Raw genomic sequence first — 13,800 nt, forward strand, 5'->3', positions numbered from 1 at the left:
GAAGCTTTTAGCTTCTGTATTCCATACTCTCACCTGTGCAGAATACACTCGGCGGGGTCCTGGAACCAGGATGTCTGCTGCTGCTGATGCTCAGGCTAGGTGCTCCCTCTCAGCTCAGACCCCTTTCCTCTGTCTGGTAGGTGGTCAGATGTCTGGGGCCTATGCAGAATACACTTGGTGGGGTCCTGGAACCAAGATGTCTGCTGCCGATGCACAGGCAAAGCGTTCCTGGGCCGGTTGGATCCCTAACCACTGGTCAGAAAAGTGGCCAGCTGTCTGGGTCCTGAAAAGGGGGCTGCCTTAGAAGCTCTGTGGCTCCCCCAGTCCCAGAAGCTTTTAGCTTCTGTATTCCATACTCTCACCTGTGCAGAATACACTCAGAACCAGAATGTCTGCTGCCGATGCTCAGGTGCTCCCTCTCCTCTCAGACCCCTTTCCTCCGGCCAGAAGGTGGCTGGAAGTCTGAGGCCTGTGCATAACAAAGATGTCTTTAATATAGATTCTTACATTCTTTGTCTTTTAACTTTATTGTCTTAGTAATAGATGTCGCTAATTCACATGATACAAGTACAGATAGGAAGGATTTTGTCGTTGACTTTTTTTCTTCATTATATAGTCAGTACACACAATCTATGTTTAGTATGTGATACAAGGTTGCTACTGTTTGTATAAGGATATGATTGAATTAATTCCAATAGGAAATAAGAGGGCAGCATTCCTAAGACAAATGGAAAGAAAACATTAAATTTTTCTTGTACGTAATATAAACCACAACAAAATGGAAGGAATACATTCAGGGAATCACAAACCAAAGTTGTACAAATACCATGCATCTGTTGGTAACAAATGTCTCCAAACTTCATGTTCCTAAGTCAGTGACAATTTATGACAAAAAAAAAAAATGTTGTTGCCTTTGGTTAAAAGAGTTCTTATAGATAAGGCAAGATTAGAATATGCATCTTTCTTTTCATTAGAAATAGATTCTTCTCTTATACAATACATCCTGACCACAATTTCTCCTCCATCCATTCCTCCCAGATCCCCCCACTTCCTCTCTCCAAGATCTCTCCCATTCCCTCCTTTTCCCTTCATAAAAGATTAAGCATCCAAGACACATCACCCAAACACAACAAAACAAGATACAATAAGACAAGGCAAAAACCCTCAAATTGAGGCTGGACAGGGCAACTCAATAGGAAGAAAAGAGTCCCAAGAGCAGGCAAAAAGTCAGAGACAGACATGTTCCACTTACCAGGTCTTCTTGTTTGTTTGTTTGTTTGGTTGGTTGTTGGTTTTTTTTTTTTTTTAATATATATCTTTCAAATAAGAAGTTACTCTTACTTTTACTGAAGAGTCCTGTTACAACATTTGAAGAAATGAAAAGATGAGCTAGGATAAATTGAAAAGAGGAAGACCAAGTATTGCTGTATTAATCTTACTGGAATACCACAACAAAATGTTGTAGACTGAGAGCTCATGTGAAACATGCCTGTATACCTGTCCAGGCTAAAGTGTCCATTTTCAGGGTCTCCTTGGCTTGGTTTTGAGAGAGTACGTTTTCTGTCCTGGTGATTTGGAGATTGTAGCTTTACATGGAGTGTTCGTGTGATATTTATATTTTATAAAGAGACAGAGAGAGTGTGCTTTATTTAAACCTAATTATATTCTCAATTGCTCTATCATCAAATGAAAAATTAAAAATCAAATAGACAGTCAAGCATCAACTCAGCAAGTCGTAGAGATTCAGTCCCTCAGAGTTAGAAACATCTTATTGGAGAATAAGAAGACTTACAAATGTACAAATAAAGTTTTGAGTTAGTCTTTACACAGGTATTCCAACCCTTGAGACTCAAGTCCTTATTTATTCATATCATGCTGTTTTTGCATACATATCAAACGACTGTGTGACTTTGTAATTTTAATATGAAAATTAAACTTAGAGGCCATATTCTCTTTCTTTTATTCTTTTGCACAGAAGTACAAATGCGTAGAGTAGATTACAGCATTTGCTGAAATGCTTTGCCTTTCTTTTCTGTTACAGGCCCAACAACTCACTGAACTGGAACAAAAGCTAGCTGTAGCCAAAAATGAACTTGAGAAAGCAGCTCTTGACAGGGTAAGTTCACTTCCAGGAGCCATTGCAACGTTGGTTTCAGTAACACAGGATATGCTTACTGCTACCTGTGATTATCCACTGAAATTTTTAGACATTCTGCCCAAAAGCTGTGTATAGAATTCCCAAATGCCCCACATCATCCTTGGACTCCAAGTTCTCCTCATTTTTTATTTTATTTTTTTTTTTCTGCCTCAGTAAAGTGAATGAACACTGTGAATTTACGGCTTCATTTTTCTTCTATCTCACTGATTCATTTATTCCATAACACCATGGGTAAACTTACTTAATGTGAAATTCATGTTACTTGTGTGTTACATTTTCTTTGTACTCTGGATGAATGAGTACAAAGAGAATGGAAGTAACCACTGACATCAGATTGTTAAAAAGTGTCTTAAATGCCTATGCCCTAGAACTGCTCATCACATTAGAGAACTTGGAAACATGCCCAAGAATATTACACGTAGCAATAATTATGTCAATAAGAGAATATATTGAACTTCATACATACTGTATAGTCATATTTTGGAATACTAGACCAAACATAAAAATTACTAATAAAATATATCTTGTCTATAAGTTGTAATTTCCCAGACATGTAAAAATTATTTAAAGTATTTATGGCAATAGGTTAAGTAAAATAATAAATATCAAAATTTTGGATGTAATTGTTTTCTAAAAAATATACGGTAGATGGCTGCAAAGAACACTTGAATATAACTCACATTTCACCCTCCACTTATTGAATAGATATAGAGAAATAGTCTGTATATATACACATTGCCTGTAAGTTATGCATGTATTATATATGTAGATATAGACCTTAGGTACATGTTGCCTTTGTTTTATAAATATTTGTCTATCTGTGTGTAATTTATATACACTATAGTTGAATTAAGACGTTATTAACATGCCTTTGCACATTCAATTCAGACTCCTGCTAACTTCATACATAATATCATTTTCTCTATAGCCCTGTGATTCTCAAAATCATCTTGGTTAAACTTAAAGTGTTCCACTCTCTGTTAAGAACTCTCTATGCTATGATCACTATTTAGGGATCATGCTGTCAATAATATTGAGCAAGAAAAACCATTGCATTTGTGGACTTATATTTCAATAATTCACGATATCAACTCAGAGGATTTGTACAGAAAAGAAATTGCCTTCTAATTACCCAATTTGAACTGTGTTTTGTTGTGGAAGAGGCAGGAATGAGACCATGTAGGACTGGTTCCCTTTGGAGATCTTCAGATTTCATACTTTAGGAAACTTAATACTGTGTGCATATTTTGACACTATACCTACACTGTGTGGTAGGTTTGAAGACCAGTCTAAATGCTGCTGTTTAGGGATATGACTCTATCTCTCATTAGCACATTTCTCCACTTTGTTATGATCTACACATCTTCACAGCTGGCTTATGTGACATCTCAAACATATTATGTAGACTCTTTCATAACAGAGAAATTAGAAAGGAAATATCCTGATTGTTAATGGCATTCCTTTGTAAGATTTGAAGCTCTGAAACAAATTAATATTTAAATAAGTAAGTAGAGATCTACTAAAACTTAGTTTTTTGGAATGGCTATTTATTCATTTATTCACATTATTAACATTTGATAATTCAAGGTAGGATGACTTTCATTCTATGGAGTAGGTTAGGCATAATTTATTTTACCAAAATTAGTTTTATAAAAATTTAATTTATCATTTTCCAGTGACAATTCATCTCATCTCACACAGCACACACTCCACCACTTTTTACAAAAGACATAGAAATTGTATAGATCTGGTTGAAAGAAAAAAACCAAGAAGAATATTCAATTCACACTAAGAAACTATTATCTGTCTCAGCTGCCACTTTTTCTGAAAAAAAAAAAAAAGCATTATATCCCAATAAGATGCTAAGTCCTCAAGTTCCTGAAGCAGTCCCCAACTTCTAAGATGTTATCATTTATGGCCATTGAATTATATTTTCCTTATATGTTCTTCCTGATTGAATGCTAGATAATTATTTAATTTGTCAGTGGTTATATAGTTTTCAAATAGCTTTTGTGAAATGCTATTATGTTAAGCACTATAGGAATTAGAAAGTATATGAGACGTGATCTTTGTTCCCATATAAAATATAATGAACCAATCAGAAAATGAGACTTTCTGATCCATGAAGTAATAGAATAATAATATAAAATGAATCTGGAAATTGCAAATATTTATGGATAGCACCAAATCTCAAAACCATAAAACATTGTATTGTTTAGAAATGGGTTTATGTCACAGAACTCAGGGCTTCTGCAGACTGTTTCCTTCCCCTTTAGTTCTGTGCCCTTGTCCCATTATTCATCACTCTCATGTGCACCCTTGTGCAGTGAGCCCATATCCTGCCATAGCCTCTATTAGTCTGAGAGTCTGAGAGCTGAAAGTCTCCAGGGAAAGTACCCCTGTGTTTAAGTAATCACTTTTGTTGAATGGCTGTGTTCAGACCTTCCCAGTGCTATGCTTCATAGAGGTCAGGCACAGCACTTAGATTTTTAAAGGTGATTTGAGAGTTATATGCATAAAAACTAAATTGATGGGAATATTGCCTGTCACATGGAAAAACCCAGAAAGCCTATCCATTAGTGTTACTAGTGAATAAAGTTAGATTGCTTTTCTGTGAAGAGAATTTTGTCTTTAACCTTTAATATTCTGTCACCTCTTTTTTGGTATGTAGAACTATAAAAAGCATTTCCCATTATTAGGGATTGATTTTAAGAAATATCAAGCAAGATACAAATAAAGTTTAAAAACCAAAGCTCTAAATCCAGGTGGAAAGGCTCTATCAATCTACGATGGACAAAAACTACAGTTTAAAAGAATTGTTCCTCCCCACTCTTTCACATTTATATAAGACGTTTTTTACTCACCTTTTACCTTTTAAATATCCTGTGTCTCATGTTCACATAACTTTAACTATACTGTAAGAACAACTTCACATTCCAACTTTGTCCTCACTGATCTTTCTAATGAATGAAGTGTTAGTTTATAATACCAAAATAAACGAAGCAAAACCCCTCAACATCTGTGAATCAGAGTTTTCAGAAGGTGTATTATTTATCCAGCTACCACGGAAGTATATTGAAAATTGGGCATTTTAGCTACAAAATTCCCAACTTCAAGAGTGGAGGGTACAACAAATGAAAGAAGTGGTTGGGAAGGAAAGGATAAACCAAGACTTACATGAGAAGAGAATAGTTCTCTTCTAGATCCAGGGGAAATAGGTACAGAGGAAAGCATGCAACGTATGTTATCTCATACTCCAGTTAGGGACATCCTGTTATAGTAAACTTCAAAGGAAATAGAAGCTTTGGTAGAGTGGAAGGATGGTGATTATGTAATGGGTTGTGCGGTCAGGTCATTGTTGCGGCAGACCCTGTGCAGACACAACACTAACAGCATCAGAAACAGACTTGTTCAGTCAGAGGCTCTTTCTTGAAGAGAGAGGGTTAGAAAGAGAATGACACTAATTCTGATGACAAATATCACACCATGGTCTCTGGTAGGATCTGTCTAGACTGTCAACAAATAATTATACCAAAGTGTAAGACAAGTGGTCCTAGCGCAGTCTGTAGTCCCAAGAATGAAAGCCAGGAGGGACGACCTTAAAAACAGCTTGAAGCAAAAAGTACAGATCATTCTCTTCCTCTTCTTCTTGAATGGTTAGAGAGTTTGTGTGTGTCATTTGAAACCATGACTTCATGGTTTCATTCTTTATTACTTTTAGCATCTGAATTGAGTTATTCCTCTGACTTAGAGATTTATTAACCCACTGAGAATACTCTTTAATCCCTCCATCCCCAAGACCATTAAAGATTCCTTGGAAGTTCCCTGTGCTTAGGCATTCAATTTTCACATGTTGCACTGTTTCTCCTAGAACCTTCTAGGAGTGAAAGCCTAGCCTAAATATCCCTTCCTATTGTCCCCATGCAGAGTGTGTAGTTTCACCTTAACAGTGCCAATCTCTTAAGAAGTTATATGCAGTTTATTGGTACCTGTCCCATGCCTACCACTTTAACCAAACCTGCATAGATTTGTCACTGAACTACTTACATGTCACATCCTTCTGCTGCATGTTCTGCTTTGAAGATATGTAATAAACCTCACTAAACACAATGGACAAATACCCTCTCACAGCCTGATAGTTATCTCTTGAAATGTTCTCCATCTAACTAGTTAGTCCATTGCTTTTTAATTCATCCACACACACATTTCATTATGGAAGCAGAACACAGCCAGAGTATTTGCCAGGATGCAGCATCTGTGACCAGTATCTGACACTGTCCTTGCCCTCTGAGGCCTCTTGAGCTTCATTTCTTCTGGGATACTAGTCTTCCATAGCCCCATTAGAATTACCTACCAAATTTTGCTTCTATGTTTCCTATAATTATCTGGCCTGAAGTTTCAAACTGTTCTGAATCAACTTGCAAACTAGTTGTAATGGCTTCTAGACAACATGATCAGGTCTATAGAAGCAAGAAACCCATAGCTTGGTATCCATACTATTTCTGCCTAAGGCCTGTTTCCCAGTGTCCCATTCCCTCATCCTAGTCTCTCCATCCATCACTGTGATCCCAGCTGTGCACAAGGTATTCAAGAATAGAACCAAGTGAAGACACTACATTGAACCAGGACAAGAAACTTCATTTGAAAACCTGTCTGTAGTTGAATGGAGTGAGTGTAGGCTAAGACCAATGTGGGAAATGTGGTAATAAGAACCACAGGTTAAAATGTCAATCCTTCCCTCTCTTTCAGGAATCACAGATGAAAGCAATGAAAGAGACCGTACAACTCTGCTTGTCATCAGTTTTCCGTGATCAGCCTCCTCCTTTGAGTCTCATGCCATCAAATCCAACCCAGATGTTACATCCACCCAGGACTGTTGCTTCCAGGATTCCAGAAGCCAGGATAAAAAGCAAGGTACTTTGTTGCAGTAAATCTCTCCAACCCAAATATGCCCCAGTAAATGAAAACACAACACAATTAATATGATTACATGCTTTGTGCCTAGATTGGGCAGATCTACCACTACACTACCATCTTCTACAGCTTATGAGACCCCTTAAAACTTGCAGTTTCTCTAGGCCATGTGCTTCTCTGCTCTGCTTTTCTCCTTCTTCCTCCTCCTCTGCATTCTCTAGATCTTCCATTTTCTCCTTCTCTCTCTCCTTCTGCTCCACCTTCCCTTTTATCTGCCCGATCATCAGCTCTCCTTTATTTTACAAATTAAGGTGGGAATCTGGATTATAGGAAAATCAGCTGACTCATTCCTTGTTCGCAACCACTCAAAGGAGAACAGAATTAACATCAAACATAATTAGCCCCAGGGCTACCTACAATAGTACTTCATCTCCATGTGTTACCAGTAATGACTAATAAAGCATTGTCTTAAAGATCAATGAAGGAGCTAGAGAAAGTAACCAAGGAGCTAAAGTGGTCTGCAACCCTATATAAGGAACAACAATATGATCTAACCAGTACCCCCCAGAGCTGTGTCTCTAGTTGCATATGTAGTAGAGGATGCCCTAGTCGACCATCAATGGGAGGAGAGGCCCTTGGTATTGTGAAGATCATATGCCCCAGTACAGGGGAATGCCAGGGCCAGGAAGCAGGAGTGAGTGGGTTGAGGAGCAGGGTTGGGGGAGGGTATAGGGGGGTTTTGAGGATAGTATTTGAAATGTAAATGAAGAAAATATCTAATTAAAAAAAAGCATAACCTCTATGTGTACCTACCACACTGGACCCAACTAGGACACCAAATTCACCGACTCATCAGGCAGCTCCCAGCAGAAAGTAGCTCAGGATGCAGTCCCAGAGAAGCCTGGCAGAAAGCAATGTTGCATTATTGAAGACCTTAGGTTGTAAGTGGGAAATTGTCACTGTTGACATTACTACAACAACAACAACCAAAAGGATATAAAAACAATGAATTTTAAGTGTTTTATAAAAAAGACTTGTATTACATTCTCAACCCAGATATGAACTTTCTTTGGAAATATAAGCAACATTCCTCATACATGTTAAAGTTAAGTATATAACATTCAGCCCATGAGAATCATTTCACAGTATGCAAAGATATTCACACACACACACACACACACACACACACACACACACACACACACACACACACAAACTCACTACATAGCTTTTCAATTAGATAATTTTGTGTTGGCTTCTACTCACTTTTTAAGAGGAATTTTGATGTGCCTCCCTATTTCAGAGCAACTGATCTGTAAGTTGTCTCATCAAATCCCATAATACCTGACTATCAGAGGAGACTCTGGGGCTTCTACCCCACTTCCTTTCATTCTCTACAGAAACCTGTTGTTGGGCTCTGTGTGTCAATAAACACAGACAGACTGTAGGAGCTGTTGGAGAGAGGAGTTTTGTTTCAGTCTGTGCTCTTGAAGGAACAGCCTCCCTTGTTAGTTTTTCACTATTAGGATGTCTATTGTACATAGCAGCCTGACTTAAAAATCTAAGCTGCACAGGTAAGGGCTAAAAACACTGGCAAAACAGGAGTGCAAAGGTGATCTCTGTGCTACACATGAACTTAATTCTTGTTTATTTCTTACTCTTCTGATTCCAGCATTGTTACTTACAATTGTGGGCATAAGACATTTATTTTATGTAATCTCTTGATATATTAACATACCATCCTGTAAAAAAATTCATGAAACTGTATTTCTACTGTTTCCTTTTATCACCTTTGCCCTGATTATGTGTTGAAAGATACTCATAATTTTAAAGAAAATGTTTTCCATACATTTTTCTGTCCTTCTCTTGAACATTCTAGGTTTAAAATATTTGATTATTTATATCGCAAATGATACAAGCACATAAAACTGTACTGTTTTATGTTCATCAGAGAGGGTACTCAGCAAGTTTCTTGAAATTACTGAATGTACACTCTCCAAAAAACCTCATAGTAGAGGGTAAGCCATGGCCTGTTTTCTCTAGTTGTACACTGGGGACAGGAACAAAACCCTCATCTAGAACTGATGACTTCCAGCAAAGTATGCCCTCAATTCTGTGATCATGTGACTTTTGTCTCTAACTCAAACAAGATAAAATTGTTTCAATGAATTACAGATCTGGGTTCTTTAAGATCTTAAATATATGGAGGAAATTACTAAGGATGCTTTTTATTGATTTTCTAGGATTTAATGTCCTGTCATTGAAATTAATAAATATTTATTATCTGTCTTAGTTTAACACTGAAAAGAGCTGAAAGGATTTAAGCAAGCAGTTTGTAGATTGCTTATTTGTCAAAAACCAATAATAAAAAAAATCCAATTGTTTAAGATGAATTTCAATAAATCTAGGCTAATGTAATATGCAGTATTGTATTTTAGAGATTAACATTAAAAGCTTTTCTAATGTTTATGTTTTGTCTATGTTTTTCTTCTTCTTAATAGTGGCAGAAATTGTGTTTTATGTGTGCTCGGGGCATAATCTCTTTGCAGGCACCTAGCAGACAATATTGTTCTAAGCCCTGAATCGTATAACATGGTGTAGTATATACAAGAAAATCAAACTCATAAGTCATGAGAGACTTTTTTCTATATAAAAGAAAAATAACATGCTTTGTGTATGGAGGTAGAGATTGAACACAGGGCTTTGCACAACTTAGGCAAATAATTTCCCATGAAGCTACAGTCTCAGCCCAAACATTGGCTGTTTATTTGCTTGTTTGTTTGCTTGCTTGTTTCTCTCTTTGAGACAGGGTGTCACAATCTGCACCTGGCTCGCTTAAAACACTACATGGACCAAGTTGACCTTGAATTGACAGAGATCTGCCAGTTTCTTTCTATTAAGAGCTGGATTTAAAGTCTTGGCCCATACATAAACTTTAAATTAGCACACTTAACTCATTAGCCATTAAATAAAGTTCCTGTAGCCCATGAAGTGGTGTGCCTGACAGAGAGTTGCCTAATAATCACCCTACTCTGACTCTTTGGATCTGGGATAGCTATAGTAATGTGACCACTTAAGAGTACTGTCTCCCATGCTACTGCATTGATTTTCATCAATTAGATCTATTTTTCATTTAATTTTAACTTTGAAAAATAATGTACAAAATGATGTCTTTATATACATGTAAGATTTGTACATTGTTAAATAGTCACACATCATAACCCTCCTTTGTAGTTCTCTTCCTGTCATTCATCCTTCTCCAGATAACCTTTTCCCATTTCTCTCTATACTTACAAAAGTATCTATATATCTATATTATTTATCTAGCTAGCTATCTAGCATCTCTCATCACCAATCTGTGGTCTAGAAGTCATCTGTCTATATATTCTTTCTCTATCTTTCATCTAGCACTCTACTGTCATCTACCTAATATTTGAAAGAAAAAATCATTTCGTTTTTCTTCCTGAGTCTGGCTTATTTTGTTAACACAATGAGTTCCAGCTTTACACATTATTCTGAAGATTACATAAACTTGTTTTCTGTGGTCTAGTTACCCTAGTTGTGTTTAGGTACCATATTTTCTTTTGATGTTCATCTGCTTATTGATATTAAAATTAATTTCATATCCTATTATTATTGTTAAAATGGATATGATGTGCACATATCTCTAAAGTATGTATATTCTGTGTGTGCATCTCTACAGTATGCAGACAATGTGTATGCATCTCTATAGTATCCAGATACTGTGTGTGAACCTCCACAATTTGCAGATACTGTGTGTGCATCCCTATAGTATGTAAATACTGGGTGTGCATCTCTCTAGCATGCAGATACCATGTGAGCATCTCTATGGTATGCAGATACTGTGCTTGCATATTTGGAAGCAGAATACTTTGGGTGTATACCAACTTTATGAGGAATTTTCATTCCTATATGCATATATTAACTCCACATTTTTATATTCCCACTAGCAAAGAGTAAAGGTTCTTTTTTCATATTCTTGCCAGTGTTGGTTGTTTGATTCCTGGGTTATATCATTCTGACTGGGATGGACTCTGTCAGTTTTGAATGTTTATCTCTTTTTTTGAGAACTGTATGATTCATTTGCCTGTTTATTTTTGAGCATTAATTTGCTGATTTCTTTGTATATTTTAGAGTTTAATTCCTTGTTAAGTAAGTATTTATCCAGGATCTCTCTAATTCTGTCTGCTGTCTCATCACTCTGCTAATTGTTTACTTTGCTGAACAGAAACACTTCCATTTCATGCAGTCTCATGTGTCAGTTATTAGCTTCATTTCTCTGCAATGTTTGGGGTCCTATCAGTCAGTCTTTATTCATTAATCTGTCTTGAAATGTCTTCCAATGCAGTTTCAAAGCATTAGGTCGTACAATAAGCTCATTGCTCCATTGAATAGCTTTGAATGTGGTGAGAGATAGGAATCTAATTCCATTCTTATGCATTTTAATATCCAATTTGCTAAACACATGCTTTGAAAAGGCTGTCTCTGATATATGCTTTTGATATCTGTTATTGTTAGGATTTGCATTGCTGTGAAGGAACACCATGACCAAGACAACTCTTAGGGCAACATTTGCCTAGGGCTGTCTTACAATTTTACAGGTTCAGTCCAATCTCATCATAGCAGAAAGCATAGCAGCATGCAAGCAGACATGGTACTGGAGGAATCAAGAGTTCTACATCTTGATCCTAAGACAACCAGGAGGAGACTGGCTTCTGCAGGCAACCAGGAGCAGACTCTTAATTCCACACTGGATGGAGCTTGATCATAGGACCTCAAAGCCTACCCCCACAGTGACACACATTCTCTAACAAGGCCACACTCATTCCAACATTGCCACACCTCCTAATAGTGCCATTTCTTGGAGTAGGTAGATTCAAACTGCCACAATATCTTTATTGAAAAAAAACTGACTTTCATTGTATGAGCTTATTCTGGGGTCCTCTCTTCTTTTCAATACTTATTTGTTTTTGATGCCAGTATAGTGTTGATTCTGATACTATGGCTTTGTAGAACAGTTTGTATAAAGTCTTATTTTAGCTCCAGTATTTCTCCTTTGTTCAGTATTGTTCAGGCCATTTGGAATAATATGTACTTCTGTATTAGCTTAAGGGTGTCCCCATAGTTCTGAGAAATTGTCACTATAGTTTTCATCACATTTACACCCAACCATTGATCACTTTCACTTCAGTAACACAGCCATTGAAAGAATATTAGTTCTGCTGATCCTTGTCCATGGGAGTGCTCTACCTCCTCCAGTGCCCTCTTCAATTCTTTCTTCAGTGTTGCACATATTCCATTTTAGAGTTCTTTCCCCTTGGTTATGTCTGTCTTGCTGTTTTAGTTTTCTCTTGAAACTATTATAGATGAGGTTTTCTTCCTGAATTTGCCCTCAGCATTCGAAATCTTCCTCAGTGGTATTTTGTATGGCTTTTCCGGAAATTTGTGAAACATATCTAAAACAACCATTTTGAAGCTACTTTTTGAGAAATACAAAAAAAAAAATGACTCAAGTAGTAACATGCGATGCTGCTTTATTCTTTCTAGGGGGTTCATGACATAAGCTTTCTCTGTCTATCCAAGTGTGTGTGTGTTCATTTGCATGTATGTGGTGTATGTATATGTGGTGCATACATTGTATACATGTGATATATAAGTGTATGTTTACGTATTTTGAAGCCAAATGTTCTTGACACTGCTACTGAATTATAAGTTTATTGGAGAAAATACAAAATAATTTATGTGTTTTCTCCTCATTTTTGCACTCATTTTCTTGACTACTATAGCATGCCTACTATATGAGCCATCAGTCCTGCAGCTCATGCTTATATAAGCTGTCGTTCCCATAGCTCACAACTGCTCTACAATGGTTCTGCTTCCTGTGTTGCTCCTGAGTACATGCAGTAATCCTTTCTTACCCTCTATCCTTTCACCCTCTACTGTCATTAATACCTCATTCTCCCTGACTTCATTACGAATTTTTTAATCTTCTCAGGAAGATATTTTTATGTTACCACTGCTGTGACAGCTGAGGAGTCATGCCTCAGTTACAGAAGTATGTGCTGTCTGCCTTGTCCTCAATAAGGTGACTGAGCTTATCGTCTTGATCTACCTGACGTGATGTTTTCAAAAAAATAACTTGAAATAGGGTTTACTGTGTATTCATTTTCTTACTTGCATATTTCTGGAAAATATGTCTCATTGAATGTTGAACTAAACTGTAAATGCATATTAGTGTTCTGGACTCTTTGAGTAACGTTTGAAGTTATGTGGATCTGTACAATGTAGATGATCAAGTCTTCTCTGATTTTAATTTTTAAATCTAACATTAGTGTTTAGGATTCCATGGTCTAAATAGCTTTGATGAGAGACAAAGATTAAGTATACTATTGGTTTTATATTTGTCTAACAGCATGTATTTGTCATGTCTTTGTTAAAGCATTTGTTTTATAGATAATTGTGTTTTAATAGAAAAGTAACTGCAAAAGTATAAACTAGGAAATACCATTTCCATTTTGTACAAACTGAATACAACTAGAGATGAGGGGAAAAAAAGCAAACCGTGGAAGCTGGTTTCTTTAGTCATGTAACACTGAATGGCAGCTTGACTACTACAGTGAAAAAAGAAAGAAAGAAAGAAAGAAAGAAAGAAAGAAAGAAAGAAAGAAAGAAAGAAAGAAAGAAAGAAAGAAAGAAAGAGAGAGAGG

At 36.6% G+C, this 13,800-nt stretch overlaps 1 protein-coding gene across 4 annotated transcripts in view; it reads left to right on the forward strand.

Moving 5' to 3' along the window:
- Positions 1-13,800, forward strand: part of Luzp2 (leucine zipper protein 2) — a 371,192-nt gene that overhangs the window by 313,171 nt on the left and 44,221 nt on the right. For all 4 annotated transcript variants that reach the window (XM_021168299.2, XM_029479976.1, XM_029479978.1 and 1 more), the window contains 2 exons: positions 2,042-2,116; positions 6,908-7,072. In XM_021168299.2, the coding sequence (XP_021023958.1) occupies positions 2,042-2,116; positions 6,908-7,072 (240 nt within the window). The remainder of the gene's footprint in view (positions 1-2,041; positions 2,117-6,907; positions 7,073-13,800) is intronic.

This window comes from Mus caroli, chromosome 7 (genome assembly GCF_900094665.2).
Source record: "Mus caroli chromosome 7, CAROLI_EIJ_v1.1, whole genome shotgun sequence".
Classification (NCBI taxonomy): Eukaryota; Metazoa; Chordata; class Mammalia; order Rodentia; family Muridae; genus Mus; species Mus caroli.